The sequence below is a fragment of the Falco rusticolus genome, chromosome 7, assembly GCF_015220075.1.
Source record: "Falco rusticolus isolate bFalRus1 chromosome 7, bFalRus1.pri, whole genome shotgun sequence".
NCBI classification, from domain to species: Eukaryota; Metazoa; Chordata; class Aves; order Falconiformes; family Falconidae; genus Falco; species Falco rusticolus.
The window spans coordinates 54,681,189-54,705,193 of NC_051193.1; the positions used below are offsets into that span (position 1 = coordinate 54,681,189).

Sequence of the window (24,005 nt, forward strand, 5' to 3'; positions counted from 1 at the left end):
TCTTCCTGTGAACATACATTGCATGGCTATTAAGTTTATTTTATCTATGAGTCAACGGTTTTAAAACTGGGTCTGTAGAAGTGCATAGTGGTGGTTCATTCATTTTGCCCCTGTAAGCCACCCATTTGAAGGACCTGCAGCTAATCATGTGCCAGCAGGTTACAGGGGTGTTTCTGAGAGAGTAGTGGAAAACATACATCAGAATTTATGGATTCGTTGAAAGGGAAGATAGTCTGCCATTTAAATCAGTAGTTACAAACGAAAGAACCAAGTTGTTTGCCTGTGGGGCTTCCTCCCCCTCCCCGGCTCAGTGAGTCTAAAGGAGAGGTTTAGCTCCTAACAGAAGCTGTTCCAATTCAGTGAGGTGTAAGATTCGTGCAAAATATGGCTATAGCTTGTGGAAATATTAATAATGATCTGTGAGAAAGATAAATATGGCTTATAGCCTCCTGGCACTTGATCATGTTAGAACTTTACTGAGTGCAAAGAATATTTTGAGGTGGTCTTTTTTTTCAGTTAAACAGTAATGAGAAAATAGTCTCTTTCATTCAAAGTTTTAATCAGTTCCAATTATTTGCATTGCATAGATGAAACAAGCAGGAACTTTGAAGCAAAGTAATTTGGTGGACAAGGTGGTGGTATTTACTTTTTCACTGTTACTGTGGTCAGACTTGTGAATAATGGTGTCTATTGAAAACAATTCAGTATAGGTAAGCTAAAAGCTCAGTTTTTGGCAGGTGTTGCTGAGTATTATGACCAAATATTCTTTTCTGTCTCTGAAAGAGGCTATGGTATCTTATTGTATCACTGCATTAAGAAAATCTTATTTATTAGGGAAATTCACAAGTCTTATCTTTCATTTACTTTTCTAAAATCTGGATTAAGAGCGCTAAATAAGAATAGTTTGTGGGATTGTATTCCACTCTTACTTCATACTGACCTTTTTATATTGTTCAAACTTGCGCTTTTTTTCTCTGTACAGAAATTTATCATTAATATTCCTAGGTAGATAGAACAATGTGTTCACATGCTTCATGGGATTTTCCTAGATAGTGGAGTATGTATATAATATACTGACAGACATGTTTACCTTGTTAATTCACTATTGGTATTTTTATTTTGTTTTTATTTTTAAAACTCAATTCCTGTTTGTCTATATCATTGTGAATTGCATTTCAAATTCTCTCATTGGATTTCAGCCATCTGTCTAAGTAAGTTCATGAAGATAATGTTCTGTATTTTTTGTTGTAGGTAAGGACATTTTGATTCTAAACACATACAAACTTGAATGAGTATCAATAAAATTGCAGTTGTACTTTGTCTTTTGTTAAAAATCAAATTAATCTAAGAAATGTGTTTAAATATGTAGGTCTGCTTTTGTTTGCCATAATTCTGAATATATATTCTGATTTTCTTAATATACTTTACAGTTCATATTTTAAAAAGCCCATTACACTTCCACCACAATAAATCAGAAAATGTATTCCTTTGCCAACTTCAGATTTAATGTTAATAAAAGTCTACTTACGAGACAGAGGGACATATATCTAGGGGTTGTAATTAGGTAAATATGGAAAAATCAGAACAACTTAACTTTTTTGAAGATTGTTATACTATATATAACTATGATAAGGTATAAGCCTATCAATCATTGTGATTGAGAAAATTAAGCTGTCAGGGGATTCTTCTGTATCTTTCTGGATATAAGGTGAAAAAAAGTGCATTTAATGAGCACTGCAACAAAAAACTGAAATCTTTTTGAGATTGTGTTGTATTCATATTGTGCTAAGATAATTCCTGGTGTGATCTCATTGCTCCTGTTTGGCTACACCAGTGATAATTTTGAACCATGAAATTAAAAGCAGGTATGTCTTTCTAAGAGTAATTTAAGTCATTGAAGTGTAACTGTAAGTCTTTCACATTTCCACTTACATCTGCCTAGAGGAACCCCTCAGTAGTTAATATCAGCCAAGCGACCTTACTTCTTGTCACTCATACAAGCCCCTGTGTACAGACTTCTATTCTGCAAAACATTTAAAGTGTAGAGGTTGTGAACTGCTTTGTTGCTTCATTAGATGTTTTTTTGACCCTATGACTTAGAGTTCCGCCTGTGAGAATTTGACTGTAACAACAGATGCTCCTGAAATTGGGATGAAGAGGAGAGGAGAAGTTGTCTGTGCGTAGACACCTTACTATCTTAAACACAAATGAGGAAAAGATATATGCCCTTTCATGATGCAGCTGATAGTCAAGGTCAGGTTCAACCCACAGGATATTTTCATTTTCATTGCTAGCCTGTTCCCCTGATGAGAAGAGAAATTGGGATTGAGACAGATAAGCCTGAATGTCATTGCACTTGGCCACAGCCTTACAGCAGTTTCCAAGAAGGGAAGATGGAATAGTCAAGGAATTAGTATGTGCTGTTGGGAGAGCAGGAAATGTAGGGAGCAGACAGTGATTATCACTGTCCATGAACATGCAAGTATCCGTGCATGACAGTGGCTGTTTATTGTGGACTCCTGTGTGGATATTTAAGATGTCTGAGGTATTGTAGGTAAACGTCCCTAATAAAGAATGGGGAAGATTAAGGAAATGTGTGTATTTTTGAGAGGTGTGACATTCAAAACAGTAATACAGAAGTTACAATAACAAAGGGCAAAAGTAGTGCTTGATCTATATAATTGTAAAGAGTTTTTGAAGATAAAATGGAAAGGTTATTGTATAAATTTGGGAAGACTGCGAAGGAGAGAAATAGCTATGCTTTTTCTAACAGATCAACAAAGAAGCTCAAACTATGTTTTCCTACATTCTGTAAAGTAACATCCTCAGGAAGAGAACTGGGAGAAGTACTACAAAATAAGTAAGAATGGAAGTCTAATAATGCGTGATATCTACATAACAGGGAAGGGCAGGCAGCCCAAAGAAAGGTAAACAACCTATGTTGTTTCTATAGTCCTCCCAGTAACTGTAGAATATTCTAAGTGCTGACCAAGATTAAATGTTTTAGACTTTTCTTACAGTTAATAGAACTCGACAGAAAGAGGGCTATAAGCTTTAACTGCTGTGGCTTCCTAAGGGTAATGAATACAGTTTTAGAAAGTCTTAATGGAAGCTCTGACTTTAATGCACTTTTCGGGGTTTTTTCTTTTTAAGGGCTGTGAGTTCAACAGTTCTTGTTGAGTGTTTGCACACGTGTGCTTGACATGCTAGGACTGACTGCACTTACAGTGAAGAGCAGTTGAGTAATTGAAGCAGGATGTAAGAGGTCACTTGCGTTTTCTCCATTGTGTACTTAGCCTTGGTTTGATCCAAACCACTGGGTTCCAGGGAAGTGCAGAAGGATGACCCCAGGGGAAATGGCCTATTCAGAACAATGTTTACGTCATTTTGACACCTTCATTCCAGTACTGTGTGCATCAACATGTTCTTGTGTAGAAGTCAAACAGAAAGCCTGCTTTCCTATTTTTTTCTCAATACCATCCATCCCCAACCCTGTATGCAAAATTACTGTATAAAGGAGGATGTACTAAAATATCCTTCTGCTGTGGTAGAGACTGTAGATTGGGGTCACATATGCTATGCATTTTGCTTTCCTTCAGAAGGAAAGTGGAATCATCAGCTCTGCTAGAGGATGAAAATACATTCCTTGGTGGAAGACCCCAAATTGTGCAAGCTCCTCTGCAGAGGGGCTTGGCTCTTTCACAGTGGTTTGGACTTTGATGAACTTAGTGTTTAGGCAGAACACTGTGTAAATTTTTTTGCTCTTCTGATATGCAAAACAGTCTGAAAGTTTCCTGGTTTTATTCAGTTGGGCTTTTGCATGCTTTCCCCACTTCCAAAATTTCAATGAAATGTGCAGATGGTAATGGATGTAATACTATCTGAAACAGAGGCACAGCAGATAAAGATTATACCTCCTGTGGTATTGTGGTGCATTATAGCACTGAGTGAGAATGTGTAGATGTAGTTCAGTGCTGTTTAAAAGCTTAAGTTTTTCTCCTTACCTAAGTAATACTGTTTTAAAGGTTATATTTGAGTTGGCTTCTAGAATTTGTTTCAGCTTGTATCATTTGTTATTTGAGGATGGGGCAGGGGGGAAGTTATTTTATTGCACTACACATGGGAGTGATGTTTGTTCTGTACTCATTGAGATTTGTTTTCAGTAAGTTATGATGGCACTGGTAGCAGTATATAGTCTAGCTGAATAGTTAGCTAAGAGGAAAGTAATGAAAATTTATGCTTATGTATTTCTGTTGTTACTTTAGGTGGTAGCTGTCTCGTGAGATGATAGAAGCAAACTATTTTCTGAAGCTTCACTGATCAATTTTTTTTAAATGTATGTGATGATTTTAGTGGTGAAGATGCATCTTTAAGTTGTTTGAATGTTGACTATTCAAATGGGAGTATTCATAGTTTTATCTTGTAGCATAGCAGTGCATCATGCAAAATTTGCTATTAAATATTTATTGGAAATGTAAGCAGGTTTGTATTTGAAGTTTACTTATTGCAAAAGTAAACCTCAGGACAGTACTTGGGGAACCAGACTGCACAACTCCTATTAACACTGGAGGATTTGTGGTTTGTTTATTAAAGTTCAAGTTAACAATTTTACTTCTAAGACATTAAATTTCCTTGAGGTGTGCTGTATAACATAGCTAATAACAGAATGTGAAAAATAATTTAGGTCAGTTTAAGAGAAAATATTTAAATCTGTATTAGTTTATTGGAAGCTTGTTAAAATAAGAAGGTGATACTCCTGTTTTACTTATTTATAATGTAATAGTTGCCTAAGGTGATTCTGATGTTTACTTAAAAACAAAAACAAAGTACAACACAGATCTATCTCTTTGTAGCACTATACTTGCTTTGACTTATGAATTGTATGAACTCCAAGTTATTTTGCCTTTTGGCCTTTTGCTCTGTTGAAACTATAGCTCTAGATCAGGCCCTGGTAATAGTGTGTTGTGACTTCATCCCCTTGCTCGTGCAAATAATCGTTTGTCCACAACAACCATTTTAGTGTATTTATCTGATTAATAGAAAGACAAACGAATTTAACTAAAAATTGCACAGAACCAGTAAGAATGCACAGAATATTTTCCTTTTTGTCAGCTGTTTGCCAGCTGGGAGTGTATTTGTATAATTTTTACAGGTTTGAATCTGGTTTTATGCTCTGATGAATTTACCATTCCTTCATGCTGTTCCTAGCCAGATCTCTCGGACAATGCTGAAAGAAGCTTGTTTATGAAGATTGGTGGATTATTTTTCTTGGGAGGTCGTTATTCTAGTTCTGATTTTGCTACTTGTATGATATGCTGGGCAGTCATTTTTAAGACATCAAACATGGGAGAATCTAAACTTTCACAGTTGTGTTTGAGGATGCTTTCAGTGGGCATCTGTGTAAAAGCCATGTAACAGGCTTCACTGCTACTTTTGGTCATCTTTATTATATTTTCAGAACTAAGGTGTAGTAATACTCCACTGTCCACAAACTACTGCTTCCTATTTTTTCGTTTGTGTCAGTCTTCTTTTTATGATGATGTACTTGTATATAAATATGGTATTTGGTGTGCAACAGGGACTTATTTGGCATTGATAGAGGTTTTTCTATTGCATAACTGGACACCAAAGGAACGTGAAAATCTCAAACAGTTCGTATTTGTCTAGCTGAGCCAAAATGTAACTACAAATTTTTCTACAGGGTAGTTAAGCCTGCTTCATAATAGAAATCAATCTGGAATATGTGCTGCATTGCTCTATGTCCTTTCTTGATCTATGAAAGTAACTCATCAATTATAAAACAGGTTAATGAAGTGGTGGTGGTTTGTGCCTGATAGTTGCCTTGCGCAGTTGTTCTTTACCAGGTTGTCCAACGTTGTACCAGCACGTACATGTATGTGCTTAAAGAAACCTTAATGTAGTTTCAGAAACACAGTAACATTTCTGTCAAATGGCTTTAATGAAGGAAATTAATTTGGTTAATTATTCCATGTTACTTGAGTCAACACCCTGTAGCTGGTTATAATGGAAATTCTTACATAGATCACCCTTTCCATATGTTTTTCTCCAGTATTCTTTATGTTGTCATTTTCCTCTTGTGCTCTACAAACATCGGTTCTTTCTGCAGTATCACTGCAACACTTGGACAGAGGTACTGTGATTAAATTCTTAGTTCTGCTCCCTGCATGTTGTGCTTAGTTTCAGGAAGGGAGCTGTTCATTATGGGCTTTCAGAACAGAAGGGAAACCCGTGCAACTTGCGTCAGTGTCACCGCGTGACCCCTGTAAGAACTGAAGCTTCACTAGGTGCTTTTAATTAGACAATTGATGAGTTACATACAGTTCAGGAAGATGGTAGCACCTAAAATTGACAGGGGATCCAGGCTGATTTATCATTCTGGGTTTTGATTCCCTGGTTGGAGGGTTGTATGAATGACTGTCTAAATACAGAACAAAATACTGTTGAATTGCAATGGCTTAACTGTCTATTTAAATATCACAGGTAGAGGATGATGATGATACTGAATCACAAGAGGAAGAAGAGAAGGAAAAACTGAAAAGCTATTCAAGAAGAAAGATTTTTTCCAACTGGAGCCGCTATGAGGATACAGAAAAAGAGGGACAGAGTGAACGTGGAGAGTCACAGAGAGGAACAGACTTCCATGTATTGCTTAGCTCAGCAGGTAAGCATTTCTACTTTACAGATAGGGGTTTTGTGTGTGTGTGTGGGGGTTCTTTGTTTTGCTTCGTTGTGGGTTTTTTTTATTTATTTTTAGTTTTGCATTTTTAAATGTTGCTACTTTTCTGACTGTTGTCCTTGATGGTGAAACAGGACACTAGAATATCATTCCTATCTGCCTCAGTAAGTCTGCCATTGATGTATTTGGGAGTGTTCGAAGTCTCCATGGGAGCAGTCTTATCAGCATATAAGCTGCACCGAGCCAAGGTGGCTGGGGAGTAAAAGAGGGCTGCTGCATTTACAGCCTTCTTGTGAAACTCCACGGGTCTGAGTGTGTGCAGTTACTTTGAGCCTATTCTTGCTGTCAATTTCTTACCAATCTTGGTCATTGAGTTGCTTTCCAGAAAAGAAACAAAGTTGCTAGTGTGACTAAACAGCAAAGCAGTTAAGCAGCTGCTTGCTGTTGTTTGTTTTGACAGATTTGTAATCAGCACTGTAGGGATGTGTGCATGAATAGCATTACTCTCCTTGAGAGTAAAGATCAGTTGTTTTCCAGTCTTCAAAGGAGATAATAGAATGAGAAGGTGGAGAGACAGGCTGTACTAGATCCTGTTTTTTTTTTTTTAACCTATATTATGGGCAGTTGCACAAAAAACAGTTGCCTGAAATTGTTTTAGAAACTCTTGGTGCTATTGTGTTGGCATGTTTCAGTAAAAAGTTGCAAACTATGTATTATGGGGCTTTTTTGAGCAACCTGGAAGTTCTGAAATCTCTTGAATCTAAATAATTGGATTTTTCAGCCACAGCTTGGAGGGGTAAGTTAGCCATTATCTGTGATAAAGAAAAAAGAACCAGAGCTTGCTTTCTCTGTGCCAGAATGAATTTCTGAAGCTGTTCTGCATGACCATTGCAGAATTGGGCTTAAATTGCCAGTTTTAATCATAGGATCATGAGGTGTGTGATGGCTTCTCTGAATGGTGTGTTGCATGGTAGACAGTGTTGGAGTCAAGATGGGCTGGTATGTACCTCAGAGCTGGATAGGCAACATAGCTTGAGGAGCAAAGTAGATATCACAATTTAAAACTTCTGATTTTTTTATTTTATGTTTTGAAATAGCTTCTGAAGATACATACTTTTTTAACCTTTTTGCCTATACTTCCAACTTGTCCCTGCCTCAAGCCAATCTCCAGTTCAGCACTGATTTGTCTTTTCAAGCAAATATTTGGGCTTGACTAGTCCCAGCCTGTCTCTGACTGCATCTTGTCTTTCTACTGTCAGCCTTTGACTGCCTACTAATTCTTCTCACTGTCCCTTGCTTCCGTTAATTTTTCTTCTTGTCTAGGTTTCTGATTTCTGGTGATGGGTCTCTTCTCAGTTGTTTATTATAAGCCAGCTCCCTTCCACATATATTCACTAAAATCCAGCTCCGTCAGATACATTCTGTCCCTCGCTCTGTCCAGTCCTGGTCGTTTCCAGTTCTGAGTTGTTCTGCCTGGGATTGCTCATTTGGCTTACTTTTTCTGTCATCCACTACCACATCTTTTTACATTCCTCTTTGTTTCTTTCCTTGACTAGTCAATCCCAGTTTATTCTTTTCTTTTAACCTTCCAGTTCTAGGCTCCACTACAGTTTTCTCAATCTTCCCTTTACATGCTTTTGTCAGTATACCCTAAATCCTACTCAGTTACCCAACAACATGAAGTGACGGGTTACTGTTTTCAGCTATGGCAGGGATATTGCATAGTGAGGTTGTAGAAATATGCAAGATGACACTTTTTATTAAGTGTTGTACCTAATGCCTGTTAAATGCAGAGTTCTCTTACAGTGAAAATCTGGCTCTTCACTCGCAGAGTTCTCTTACAGTGAAAATCTGGCTCTTCACTCCTAACCAGAGGTTAGAGGAAACTTAAGTCAGTTGCCTTGGATGTTGAAGTGACATATGGAAGGTCACTGAGAATGGACTGTTTGGTGATTGTTTGTTAAGTGGCAGCAAATCTTGCAAAAAATATGTGTATAAACTTTGATTTCTAGAAGCTCGGAGCTTGGCTAAATCAGGCCAGACTTTTCACAAAATGAGCAGAATGTACCTCTCTCATACAACAACATTGTCCAGCCTGATTTCAAGTTACTGATTCAGGGCAAGGAAGTACTTACAGTTTTTCAAAGGAAGAGCTTACAAGGGCTTTTTTCCTAGATCCTTTCATGGTAGAAAAATGTTCCAGCCATTCTCTGACTTTTAAAAAAAGGTGGTGGTGAGGAAAAACTACCTGAAGCAGTCAATTGACATGGAAAATTTCAGACTGAATAGTTAAAAAAGCAGCTGAAAATAGTCTTAAGAAAGAACTGCCAGGTGGCTTTGATAACAGCTGATGTCACTAGCCTGACAGAGCTTCTTTGTCAAGGCTTATTATATTTGTGTGTAAAGCAGGGTGAAAACTTTAGTTCTTAAGTCTGTTTCTTTCCTCTTTTTTTTAGGATTTTATTTTTTTTTATAATTAACCTTGAATATAGCAAAGCAAACTTTTCTGTATTGCTTTTGATGTTTAGCTGATGTAAACTACAAGTCCATTGTGAACCCTTCAGGGAATACATCTTGAATCAATTTAGTAAAAATGCTGTTGAAGCGTAAAGATCAAGAGAAGTGGAAGTGATAGGATAACCTTACTTTGCTAGAAGAATCTTGTGAGGTTTGAAGAACTGTCCTCATTTTTTGGCAGGTGAAGGTTAATTGTTTCAAAATAGATTTAAGTCCTATATTAGGTTTTTGGTTGTGAATAGTTCTTTAGGTTTAAAAGTATGCTTTTAAAATGTCATTACGGAGCTGATCAAAATGTATCCAGGGACCTGATCAATTTCCTTTAAATGTGGTAGGCATTACCAGTACAGCAGCCAAAAGCTGCCAGCATGCACACCTAAATGACTGTGCTGTCATGTTGCAGGATGTGATGATTATCAAGATGAAAAAACATATTTTTGGATATAAGTTTTTCCTTTTTTGTTTTTTTGGCAATGGCTGAATAATTCTGATGGCCTTAAAGGGTAAGAGAGTAATGCTGTGTAGTTCAAACAAAACTGTCTCAATGGTTTTGATATTGTAAGAATACATATACATTCTGTAGATATCTAACACTTAAATACAATAGGAAATGTGGAATAAAAGTCAAAAGAACAGTCACTGGAGCATAATAGTAATGAACAGTAAGTACAGGAATTGTGAAGTAGCAGTTACTTTCTGTTTCCTAATAAACTGTTGTTTTGGGTTTTATAACCTCCTGCTTTTGGACTTCTCTGTTTAATTATGATGTGTCTATTGCAATATATTGCTGCATTTTTGTGGCCAGTACATACATGAGAATTAGCAACACAGAGAAACTATTGGCTGTCTTCAAAATACTGAATAGATAAACTTGTGGAGCAAGGCTTATGTTAAAGATAGGTTTTCCTTCAACTTTTCTGTCTTAAGTATATACTGACAGAGATTTGGGGAAGAAAAAAAAAAGGCAGAGTGAGTGAAGAATAAATGAGTTTTCTTCTTTTCAGTGCTAATTCTGCTCAAAGAAAAAGAATGGCAATGGCAGGGCGTGGTTCAGATGCTAAAAAAGAATACTTTGAGTTTTAAAATTCTAGAGAATAGCTGAAAATCAGGTTTCTTTACAGAACTGCCTATCATTTTTACTTGGATTATTGTATACATCAGGGGTATTTGATTGCCGACTTCTACTACTTATGGTTTATGTTTGTTCTGTGAAATTATTTGTCTCCATATGTCTCCACAGAACTCTTGTTTCTGCATCTCTGTTTCTTATACCATTGAGAGATCTAGACTAGTGAAGAACTGGTTTTTATCAGCTCTGAAAGCTCTGCAAAAAGTAGTGGAAAGTATTTTTAAATTCTTCTTTGCGTGTCTTTATAACTGCATGATGAACAGATGTTTTCAACTAGTACAACTTACTCAACAGATGCAAAACTTCATGTCCTTGCTGTTCACGAGGTGGCGTGAGCTCTGTTAGAACATAGAGGTATTGGTTACTCCTTATTACACACCAACAGCTTTAAGATACTAGTACCAAGTTACCGGTCTTGAAAGAATATTACAATGTTGCAACTAAGGATTGGTAATAGGACACCTCAATATTCCTAGTATATGCGCTCCTGAAATAAACAGGTAAGGGTATGTGCTCCTCCTGCTTCTTTCCTTGCTACCTGATTCCATGAATGTTCTCTGAGCCTCCCTGATGTGCTGTATTCTCCTGCTTCTGCTTGTAGCCTCATTCCAGCACATCAGAAATTTCCTTTCCTTTTTGATGGTGATGTGGCAGATAACATTTCACAGCTGTGGAGGCTCTTTACCAAGTGGTTTCATTTCCACATGCAAAGGTTTTAGTTGTGAGTTACACCCTGGGCAATCTGCAACTTTGGACTTGTTGACAGACCACGAGAGATGATGCTGTTTTATATACCTGTTGATATCTGAAATCAATGGAAGTTCAGCCTCTCCCTCTTTCCTCCCTAGCCAAAGTAACTTTCTCAAACAAACAGAAAAAACCTTCCACAATAAAGATTTGCAGTAAAATCACAGGACTTGGCATCGGTGGAAGCTGGCTCTCCATCTGCTCTGTGCTTCCTCCTGAACTGTTCCTAATGTTACAGAAATTCATCTTTTTTTGTTCTAATCAAATGAGCTGTCCCTTTTTTTTTTTTGTGAACTAAAAATAGGAAGTGCCAGATTTTAAATATTAATTACACTTTCTCAATAAATTAATTTTCTTGTAATAGGTAATTCGTGCTCATTATATATGCTTTCATATCTGTTCCCTTCCCCCCTCCCAAGTTTTATCTAAAATGTAACCAAAACTGTGTGATTGAAGTATAGAAGTATAATGTGATTCAATGACTTGAATGCATATCAATAACATTTCTTATTTTCATTTTAACATTCTGATATCTTAAAACTATGTGACCATATATCACATGTGACAATATGTGTCAGTGATAGTACTGCAAAACTAATGGTAATGAAAGAAAAATCTGAAAGGTTTCAGTTTTTCAGAGAGATTTGTATGCTTTGTGATTTAGAATCGGATAGAATAAGATTTGTATACTAAAGAGGTTAAATTTTGTTCTCATTAGAATCAGTGTGGTAAGCTTTGTCCCATTCTTTTAATTTTTCACACCTTGTTGTCATGCATTTATTTGTTAAGTTCCAGATTTCTAAATCTAAAGTTTTCTGACCGACATCCTTCTCTAATATTGGGCCTTAATCTTTTGCTGCTACTGTATATTATTGATGGTATCTTTACTGTATATTTATACCATATATTTAGGTATCTTTTGGTTATGAAATCACAAATCTGTAAGTTTAAATATGGAACAATTTGTCCTTATTCCTGTCTTGCTTCTTTCATGTCCACTACTTGAATTTGTGGGTTTGAGAGCTAGCTAAAAATATCTACTCACCTGATTCACTGTTTCTTGTGTTTAGTCATGTCTTTTTTTTTTTTTTTTTTTTTAAATGATACCTCTAAACCAGGGATCCTCAAACTTTTTAAACAGGGGCCCGTGCGCCAATGAAGTGGCAGGCAGCCATCTGCGGCTGCTTGGTTTCCGCCCCCCCCCCCCCCCCCCCCCCAACCCCTGGCGGGGGGTGTCTGTAAATACCGGGGACCGGATTGAGGACCCTGGGGGGCTGTATCCAGCCCACGGGCCATAGTTTGAGGACCCCTGATCTAAACCCAGTTCTGTCTGACTAGGCCTCCTGTTGGTTATCATTGTTTCTGCCACATCATTGTCTTGGACTTTTCCGCCAGTGAAATCCTCTAAACAAAAATGAATTACTTTGACTCTTGCACTCAAGACATAAATTTAGTCTTCCAGTCTTCATTTTCAAAATTCGGTATCTTATTGCTACTATGCTCCTGTTCCCTTTCTCCTATTTTTACTTTTTTACTTATTTTCTGCCTTTCCTCCTTCCTTTGCATTTTCCTTTTACTCTATGAACTGCGATTTTCCTTGTTGCCATATATTACTTTTGATTGATTTTAGCCTTTTTGTTTGGATTCCTTTTTACACTTGTGATTCTGAACCACTGTTAAATCACCTGAATTAGACTGTAAGCTTTTTAGAGCAGGGACTTTCTTTGCTTGCCTGTAAAGTATTGGTTCTTTTTCAATAATGATGTTAGTAGATATTACTTCTATGGTAATATTAGATGATGTTGATTGATTTGGAGGAGCTGTGTTTGTTTTAATTGTAATATTTTTGTTCCATCTCTCAGCAGCCTACATTAGAGAAAGAAATCAAAAATAGAAATAGAAATTTTGTGAAATTCTATAAAACCAGAATTTTTTGTTTATGGTAAGGATGATAAGAGTATCAGATCGGTTTAATTGCAGAAGCCAGATTTCATTTACTGTTCTGTTTCTCATAAGGATAGATTGATTCCTAATATCAGTTTACAAACAAAATAACTGTGATAGGAATGTTTCCTTGTTCATTGACGGATGCTCCAAAGCAGTGTTGTGATCAGACTACATGTGAACCACCATCAGAAGAGGCTGACAGAACTATACTTCTAGCAGGATTCTCAGAAACTTGTTTGCAGGGAGTATACTGCTGTTGCTAAACGTTGGTTTTGGAGTGAAAGAAGGTCTGTGGAGCAGGCAGTGCTCTAAAAGACACAGAGTGCCTATGTCTTCCTTAAGCTCAGTTGTGGCTCCTCTTTTCTTTTTACCCCATTTTGGTCCTGAAATTCCTCCTCATGTCTGCTGCTGATCGCTTGGGCTCTCCTAGTCCTTCTCTTCCCCTTTTAATACTTTCAGAGTCATACCTATTGATTTTGCCATTGTTCTTTCCCTGATCTCATCCTGTTGCTCAAGAGTTCCCAGTTCCTACATCCAACTTCTAGTTTGCACTTTATCTTGATCCTTCCCCTGCTCCATGTTTTTATACCTGTCCAAATCACACGTTGGCTTCTCATCTGTTCTGTGTTCTCTTGCCTGTTGTTTACTCCTGGCTCTCCTGGGAGTGGCATCTTTGGCATTTCTAGCTGTTGTATAGGAAGATGGCTCTTCTGAGCACTTAAAAGATTTGTTGTTTTTTTACCCAAAGGGCTTAATTTTTTGTCTAGGTGGGGGTAATTTTCTTGGAAGAATGTCAAAGGTTTATTGAGCCTTGTCAGAGTCTTTGTTTCAAAACCAGAGTTCTGTTAACTGTCTGTTCCACCCTCGAGGGAACTCTTGTTGTCCTTTCATGCAAAGTAAACCCTCTGCGTGTGTAAAATTGTGAACTAGAAACTCTTTTAATGAAAAGCACATTTCAGGGACAGAATAGGGTGCGAGTGGGGAGGAATTATGTTTTCATTGGCTCTGACTCATTTTCAACCTTTACTGGAATGTGAATCAGATGACCTTCCTTTGACAGTACACACTCATCATCTCGGTTTATAAAGCGTGGTATTTCTGAATCTGCTGCAGATAATTTGGATTGTGAAACTGATCATACTCTCTCTATTTCTTTTTAAGCTCTTGATTGAAACCGGCCGGTGATAACGTGGTATTTTCTTGAGTATGTGTGTGTGCTTCAACATGCAGAAAATGTCACTGAGAAGTATGTATCAGTTAGCTACAAAATGTAAGGGGGCAATGTGGAAGAACTAATTCAAGATGGGAGTGCTTTAATAGGATGATATCGTTCCACTGATTTTTGTGTCATAATTTTTTTTTGTGTCATAAAGGCTAGAGGCTGTAATTGCAGATATTTATAGCAAAGAAGTTTTTATTTGAGAGACTTGGTTAACTTTCTGCTGGGAAAATGCTGGCAGAATGGAGTTATTGGAAAACTATGTATTTAAAATTGATAAAAGACCCTCCAACACCCCCCACCCCACCACCCAACAAGCCCTGCTCTCTGTCACCTTATTTTGTATGCAGGGAGTAAGTTGTAGGTGCTGGTTACTTATTCTAGAAGTCTTTCTTCAGGCCTGGAGCATTCATTCTCTCTCTCTCTTTCCCTTCACCTCTGCCCCACCTCAGGACATGGTTAATTTTTGCACACTTTCCTTTTACTTTCTTATCTTGAAATACTTTTTCTTTTAAGAAAAACAGCAATACATTTGCTATACCTTTTAGGCGCCCTGTTCAGGGCTACTTTACCCCTAGGACAAAAGCTGACAAGGCATTATATCCAGCACTTACCAGTGGTTTTGTTTAACCTGTGTTTGAAAGGGACATGATGTCACTGGCACAACAGTGAGAATGTAAGGTGTGTGCATGTTCCTTTTCATCTTAAGGTGTTATCTGTCACTTCGGATGGGGCTTGGTGCAAAAAATAACTTCTGTATAAGTGGAGAAACTGACTTTTACCCCAAGTAACAAAATACTTTAATGTGCCCAAAAATGGGCTGGCTAACACTGCTTATTCCATCTGGAAAGAGTGGACTCTTATGGGCTTCCCCTGCTCCTGCACATTAAAAGCAGAGAAGAAAGTCTGTAGCTGTTACCAGTTATATTTGTGAATTGGCTTCATTTTATGACTTTTTGGTGTTGAAGTATTTCTATATGTAATTATTAATTGCTTTAGTCATCATGTCAGTCACTACTAAAACATGAATTCTAATGAAAGTGGCTATAATTTATTTTGGATTTTTTCTTCCTTTTGTACATTCTCAGAAGGAACCTAGTGGATATCGGTGTTCTGTTTCTCATATGCCTCTTCTCTTGCTTTTAAGGAGTGCTTGGTTTCGTTGTTTTGTTTGTTCTGCAGCTGTGCAGCTCTTATCAGTAAAAATGTAATGAATTTGAAGTTGCTTTATCTTTTGCTTCTGCTCTTGACAATAAATTAAAATCACCTCCCCTGTTCTGAAGAAATGAGTTTTAAAATCACTTCAGTGATATTATGGATTTGGCCCATCACCAGATATGGATCTAGTTGCCCAATTTGACTGCCTGGATGGTGCAAAAGAGTTGGCAGGAACATGTCATGCAACAGCTGGTGAGCAGTGAAGGATCTTGGGGAATCGGGGAAATACCAGAATTGGTATTGGTAGGGAAGAAGCAAGAGCTTCTTTTTCAGTGGTAGGGTGCATATGTATTGGTTTAAATCCAGATGCCTACTTCTGATTTATCTTGATATACATTTTCAGTACGAATATTGACAGCAAGTAAATTTTTTGATGCATATAAGAGATTATGATCTTTCTGGCTTTAAATTTTTTATTCTGTAACTCCACATGATTCTGTCTGCCCCTTCTTTTACCTTTTTTCTGTTGTTCAATTCACAATGCCTTATTAAGTGTTCGCTTACTCTTATTTTTATACATCCTCTTTCTATCCCACAGACACCTTTATTTCTCGGAATTGTATTTGAATATGAAAAAAGAGGAGGAGGGAGAGAAAGAAGGAGTAGAAATCTCTGAGAACAATCTAGTCACTTAGAGGAAAATTGCCTACAAGTGTGAGATGACTAAATTAACTTGTAGAAATGTAATCTGAATGCATCAGATCTTGTACCTGTAACTTACAAGCACATTTTAGCTTGTCAAAGAAAATTGATCTTTATAAATATCCATCTGTAAAGTAATACTCAAATAGAGACAATGCATTTTAAAGTCTCCAAAGTGTTTGATTTGGTCATGTTATCTTTGTGTTAAAATAAAACCCCAACAACAAAAAATTCCTAGTGATTATTTTAGTGCTTGTACTTCAAAATAGTTTATCTGTGTCTGTTCATCTGAACACTAACAATTTTCTTTTGGCTATTCATTTATTAATAGTAGAGTCCTATAATAGTTCTTGGGAGTTTTCCTTTTGCAAACCTTTCTATTTTAAAGTATTTTAACATGCTACCATTTTCTACTGCTGCATTGATTATAGGAAACTGAGGAAGTGAACAGTGGAACCCCTTTGGAAAGGAAAATTGGAGTATGAATTAAAGACCTGTGTTTGCAAACTTACTTGGTGGAGGGAAAGAGTATGGTCTAAATTTTTACATTAAAAAATTTCATGCTAAAAAGTTGCAGGGAGATAAAATAATTCTTACCTCACAGTTGCAAATGCTTCATGGTTGACAGATGCTATAGACAATGTTTTTTTCCTAGGTCTCCAGAATAAAATATATTGAGCTACATTCCTGAAATCTGTCAATCTCCCAGACTGGTTGTAAATTGAAATTATTTCATTCAAAAAGGACTAGTGAAATAAGTTTGTTCTGTTACAAAAATAGCTCACTGAGCAAGCTATGCTATATGGTAAAAAGCTGCTGTAATGCATTTTTGAAAACCGAAGTAATGAACAGCTACACTGACAGTGTAATTTCATGTGACTAGAATTCATTTAATCGTGAAAGGAAAGCACAGTAGGTTAATCCAGGGAGTATGTAACATGGACAAGGTATATTTTGTTGACAGTGATAACATACACCTACAATATCAGTCAGTAAGAGATGACGTCCACATAATGGCATTAGGGGTGTTTTATCTAATTTACATTACAATGGGTAAAAGAATTCTTGAACAGCCTATTAAGGAAAGTATGTATAGGTGTTTAAGAAAATTACTTTTTCTAGACTGTTTTTCTGTGTCTGAATTCTGACAGCTTGGAACTGTTAAACTTAGAAATGGTGCTATTTCATCCTCTCCTTGCAACTTTTTAAAATGTATATAGTTAGGTGGCACAATATTTGCCGTCGTTTGCTTCTAGATGTTAGAGGTAAAACACTACCAACAAACATCTTTGAATTACAGTTCCTTCATTTTTTAACTTGCAAAATATGTGAATTAGCAAACGTAATTAAAAAAATCAGTTTCAGTAAGGCTTCGGGCAAATTTGAGGAAGTGACACTTGCTGTTGTTTCTTTCCCTAACTCAAATCCCCTGCTGACTTGAGAAGCGGTGGACCAGGTTCTTTCTAGTAAGTGCATGGAAGTCTAACTCCAACATAGCCAGTAAAATTCACAGATTACAAAGCCAAGGAAGTCATTTATGACTGGGTGAACTTCTGTGGGTAACATGAGCAGTCACAACAGAGAAAGTTATGAACTAGTTATTGGTTGAATTAGGGCATGTCTTTTAGTATAGCAACTGTCAAAAACTATTGTCAGTCTTGACTTGAACAATTTCAGTGACAGAACCCCCCAGAGCTCTTGGAAGGTTGTCCCCGCTGGGCTTTTGGATTGATCTGATGTGCTTTTACCTTCACTGTTAAAGGTATGCATCTTAATTCCCCTCTAATTCTGTATAGCCTGAGGACTTCAGAGAGTTGCAGAAAAAAACCACACAAATGACGGATTAAACTCAGTGCAGATGAAGATTGTGACATATATGGGGGGTGTGTGTGTGTGTGTGGAAACAGTCCTCCGTCACATTTAAAGACATCTGAAGTGATTGTTACAACTCAATAGTTGAAAGCAAATGAACCCTAGAAATTAGAAAACAAACGAGAACAAATCAGAAAACACATGATGGTGTCACTATATAAATCATTGACAGAAGTATATTGTGTAACTCCTTCAGATTCAGGTCCCTGAGGCTTCACGAGGAAACAGTAGTGCTGAAAAGGTACAGCAAAGGGCTGCAGGATGACTCACACTATGGAAGAATTTACACGTGAGGCATGGCTGAGGAAGGTACCAGTAGAGTAGAACCAGAGGTCTTCAGCCTCAAAAAAAGATGACTGAGAACAGTGTGGTGTAGCTGTCTGTAAAATCATGGAAAGATGGATATTGTGAATAAGAAATTATTCTTGTCTCTTCTAGTGCAAGAAGTAGGGAATATTGAATGAAGCGGGCTGGCAGCAAAATCAGAACAAAGAAAGAAGGATTTTTTTGATCTAACTCATAATTAAATATGGAAGATTGTCACAGGATCTTGTGGAAGCTTAGATTTTGTGCAGCTTTAAAAAACAACAGGAAAAGTAACTTCGAAGGTTATCTTATAAATAAGACATCATCTCTGGCTCAAGAAATCCCTGAACTACAAATAGCTAGAGGCTGGCAGAATATTTCTGAGGAAGTGTCCCTGTGTGTGTGCTCAGTTCTCAGGTTTCCGTAGACTTAGGCTGTTGGGCACTGCTGTGCAGGATTTGGGGCTATATGGAGCCTCTTGATTCAGTCTGGTGTGACCTTTCTCTTTCTTCCCTGTTCTTAATGTGCAGAATCAATAAATTAATAATTGAAGTTTGTGGTGGTGTCAGTTAAAGACTGTTGGAAGGTATTGAGGTCCTGTAAAGGATTCATTTTTCTCTAATTTTAATATTTTCAGTGAGCTTGCTGACTTCACCACTGTTTGATAGGGAGGTAACAAGTTGAATTCCTGATAAAGCATCAATACCACTTAATGGGGCAGACTATACACGTGGGTATTTAAATATCTCATAATTGCAGCAATATTGAAGAAGACCAAAGAATGTCTGTCTTGAGTACTGAAAAAATGTTATCAAATGGAATGAGTTAGGTATGTGTGGGCCCGCATGCTTGACATCAGTCCTGGAAAAAAAGAATGGAAAAGCTGGTTAATTAAGATTCAAAGTGTGGAGGTAGGCCTTGCTAGACCTAAAAGCTGGTCAAGGACCAGCAACGTCACAAGCAAGAGGGGGATGAGCTCAACAGGTGTAAGTCAAGGCTGTAGGGCTGCAGGTTTTGTGTACTAGGAGCACACAGTTGTACCTGCTGTAACAAAGCTTCCCGATGCAGATGCTGCTTTGCCATGTCAGGCCCCTTGACAAAGCAGTTCCTATCTGCCATAAATACATATAAGCCCTGGTGCTCTCGCTTTAAGTCAGAGTTGTATTGATAGAGGGCTAAACTTCTGTCACTGTGTGTTCTCTCTTGTAGCTGTAAACTGTTTTTACCTGACCCAGTTCTGCCCGTTTGTTCCATGACAAAACGGTATGAATTTAACTAACACTGATCAATTTGGCTTTCTGGAAGATGTCTCTTTACATGTGGTTGGAAATACTGCATGGTATTACCTGCATGTATTTACAGTGTAAATGGTCCTAAAGTGTTGTAGTGCCTTTTTTCTCATTGCAGTAACTGTTGGAGATGAGAGCTTATTTAATGAAGGGACTTGAGAGAGGTGCAAATGGACATGGTGAATTTTTTTGTTGATTCATAATTCAAGGTGAAATGGCTATATTTAACCACTGACTTAGCTATAGGAGCATAAGTTTTGTATTTCAGTCCTTGCTTTCTATTAGGTTATATAAGTTATATCTCTTGACAAAAATATGGACGTGTAAAAGTATCTCATGTTTTACCTGTGACATAATAGTCTTGAGTAGATATGGAAGTGAATGCAGAAGATAGGCCAACAGTTTAGGAATGCATATACCTACAAGTCTACTGCTGCTTGTTGATTTCTTTTAGCTGATAACTACCCAGAAGGGGCAGTTTAGACCTTAGGTCTGTGTCTCATTCACGTAATTTCTAAAAGGCTCCTTAAACCATGCTAGGCCACTTCAATGTTTGTTATCTGCTAAATCAGTTGGGAAGGGGGTCCCATTTGTATGTATGATGCGTGCTGTTTTGCTGAGCAGATGTACTCTCTTTAGGCAATTGACTGTAGTTATTTTGTGATGTGGTTTACTCATTTCATGTAGACAAGCAACTTAATGCAGAGAGGAAATGAAAAAGATACCCTTGTCAGATGCTTAGTGATCCTTGAACAACTGATTATGATAAAGGTGGAAGATAAATATCAAGTCACTGCTTTCAGGTGAGGTGATTTTACATAATTACACATTTTGGAAAACATTCTGTGATGTATTTATTTCTGGTTGCATAGAGATTTAGGTTATGGAACTTGATTAACTGTTCACTTATATTAATGCATCTGAATTCTTTGAAGATAAGTGTGAGGGATAAGGCACTTAAAATTAAAAATAACATTTGATGACTTAAAAATAGTTAATGAATACATGTAAAAAAATAAAGATCTACCTTTTATTTTAAAAAATTACATAGTTATATACAGTCTTTTAAAAAATACTAGTTTTGACAATTTTCCTTCCTACAAGCAAGCTTTCCACTTGTTCTTAGCCGCCTTATATTTTCAACAGGGAGCTTAAAAAGTCTTAACTGCAACTCCAAGTTTAGAAGTTTCTGAAACAGTAAGTTTTGAATAAGCTTTCTGGGAGCTTCATTGAAAAATAAACTGATTTTTCTTAAATAATCATGCTGGCTAGCAGTTATGGGTGAGATAAACAATTCCTTTTAAAAAAGAGGCAAAAACTCACACACAACATCCAAGGTAAGAAGACTTTTCCAGTGCGAGAGCGGTAACTGGAGAATCAAAACTTGAATTACAATTCTCATTTTTCTCTCTCTTTTAATTCTGACTCTGAACCAGATTCAACAGATAGCTGTCTTCTGAGAACAGCTGACAGAAGCTTTATTACATCAGCTGCTGGTTGCAAGTGTTACTGAATTGTAGTAGGCTTTGATGGTTCAAGTTACGGAAATCTTGAACTGGTGCCATTGAAACTTATAGCTATATTGTTTTGGTTTGTATTGTACAGAACCTACTGCTTAGTTGATGATTTTTTTCCTCGTATATTAGAGACAAAAGTATCGGTGCGTGTTGTATAGGAGCAGTGATGAGGCAGGAAGAATTCTTACTGAATTGATGTAATATGTGAAGTGAGGCGTAGGAAAAAAAGATTGAGCTATGTTTGATGGAGCAGTTGTGAAGAGAGCAGTTGGAGCTACTTACAAAAGGAGAGAAATTGGGGATGTTGTAGAGAAGCTGGAACCTGTTGGCAACAAAATGGCTGAATAATAGGTGCAAAAATTCCCATCAAGTTCTCGTCAAATACAGCAAGTCGGAAAGTGGAAGAGGGTTAGAATAATGGAAACTTTTTTGCCTATATTAAGCAGAAGACTTAGAGAATAGAAAGTGTTCCCCCCGCCCCCCCCCGACAATCAAGGGTGGGATCTTGTAGGAGGAATTTCAAATAGTCTACAGGAATAAACATGAGATGATGACCCCTCTCCTGCAGAAATTGTTTCACATATCTCTCCTGGTAGGATTTCCATTATTTTGGGAGTATGTTGTTGACTCTTGATATGAGTCAAGGCTCAGCATAGTATGAACTTAAGTTTTTTAATTTCATATTCTATCTTTGGCAAGTAAGTTTAGTCTCCTAGCACTTGGTAGAATTCATAAACCCTTTGTGCATAAGCAAAGGATTCAAAGAGGTGTTTGTGAATGGCAAATTAGTCTGCCTTCAGCAAGCATCAGGCGAGAGAGAGATTGTTTTAGTAAGTTAGAAAAACATGAAAAAAAAAAAGGAAAAGAGTTGATGGATTAAGAATTAAGGTTTAAATAAGAAAGACGTGTTAAATAGAAATGAGGGAAGTGATACAGAGAGAAGCAAAGGAAAGATATTTTAAACAATGCTGGAAAAAGAAATATTACATCTTTAGTAAATAGAAAGAATGGTGTGAAACCAGTAAAAGACAGTAGGAACAAAGATACAGGTTCTCAAAGCTAGTATTATGTACAAAATTGACAAATGTGATACTATAAAGTGGAGTGTTGAATGGTATGTGACTATGCTTTTTCGCTTTCAAGGGGTGTGGGGTTTTTTTGTGTATGAGCAGTTTTACCTTTGTCCATGACTTGTAAGTGTAGTTTTTTGACTAACAGATGCTGTGTTAATTTTTCAAGACCTATTAGTTGTTAGAATCTCTTTCTAAAATGTTTTGCATATTATTTCCATGTGGAATTCATGTCTGTGGCTTATGTAGTGGATGCTGCAAGTAAGTGAAATAACTGGCGACCTGCACCTTCTTTTTTTATAGTTTTACGGGGGCACTGATTTCCAATCTGCTTATTGAAACTCTGTACACAGTACCTTGGGGTGTATTAACATAGTGCTGTTTCCTTACTGTGCTGTAGTTTACCTTTCATAAATAACTAACCAACAGTTCTAGCTTCTTTTAATATCCTTTTATATAAAAAAAGATTAATCCTATAATAAAAGATACCCTTTTAAATTTATTGCTGTGGTGCAAGATGTTTGCTTTGCTAGATGAAACAGATAATGAAGTACAGTACATGTTTTTTGGTGATATTAACAGAAGCGTGGCTTTTTATTAATTTCTTTTTTTCTTAAACAGCCATGCATGGAAATATGTATTAAAATATTTTGCAGGATTTAAATCTTAGGAAATATTTCAGTCTAGTATAAGTCAAGAGAGAAAGCATTTAATAGTTTTCCTTTGAATAACCTTAATATCAAAAGACAGCTGATGTTTGACCAGTATAGGAAATCTAAGAGCATCAGCTGTTTGTCATAGAAGAATTCGAACTTAAGTATCAGTATAAAATATTTCAAATTCATTGAGTTATTGTCCATACATTAAAGTATATATTGATGTGATAAAGAATTAAAGCAGTATATAAAATAAAAACTTACCTAGGAGATACTTGATTGAAGCTTTATCTGTGCTCTTGTCAGAACATACTGAGACTCTCTCAGCAGATAGGAAGCTTTTTCTGTTTGAAATGCATTGTGCACTCTCGTCTTGTGATTTCTTTTTCCAGAGCATCTTGTTGTTCATTGCTGCTTCGTCTTGTGGTATTGGTTATTTCCAGTTTATCTCCAGGTATCTCCAATATCAGATTTCTTCCACATTCAGCATTTTTGTTTATTCTGCCCTGATCTTGTAACGGAAAAGAACCTGTGAACTTTGCATCTTCCCCCCCACCCCCAAAAAAGGCACATGCACTGACCCCAGTTAACTGAAATATTCACCCATTTAAAAAAACATTTAAAGATTTAGTATCTAGTAATTTCCATCTGTTTTCTGCAGCTATTCCAACACTGAAAAGTTATTTCCCTGCACATTTTGGTAGCCTTCATGTTTTAGATTTTTGCAGGAAATAGGCAGGATCAGCAGACATCAGGTCTTAACTTTTAACCCATGCGACATTATTCTGTGAAGGATGATGGTCTGCGCCTCTCAGCTCCTTATGCTTCTGTCAGACACAGATGTGAAATGCTGCTTTAGAACAGAGGGTGAAAAAAAATCCCAAAGGGGGTAGTGTTTTGTCATCTCTCAGGACAGTGAGCACGCGTGGCATCAATGAGTAGCAGATATGAGCTATTCAATCCAGTCACTGAACTGACAGGATGACGCTTTCATACATAATAGACCCATTAATTATTTCTTCTGATGGACAGCAGTGTCTACTAGGAAAATAAGCAGCAGATGATAATATTAGGTTTGATAGGTGCTCTGTGTTTGAACAGCTTGCCATCAAGAAATGAATCCAGGAAAAAACTGCTATTTTGGAATATAATCAGGTAAAATGAACCAGAGTTGTTTTG

At 36.9% G+C, this 24,005-nt stretch overlaps 1 protein-coding gene across 1 annotated transcript in view; it reads left to right on the forward strand.

The window, feature by feature from the left end:
* AVEN (apoptosis and caspase activation inhibitor) overlaps positions 1-24,005 on the forward strand; it is a 94,476-nt gene that overhangs the window by 15,881 nt on the left and 54,590 nt on the right. Inside the window, exon 2 of the mRNA XM_037394910.1 lies at positions 6,502-6,682. Within this exon, the coding sequence (XP_037250807.1) occupies positions 6,502-6,682 (181 nt within the window). The remainder of the gene's footprint in view (positions 1-6,501; positions 6,683-24,005) is intronic.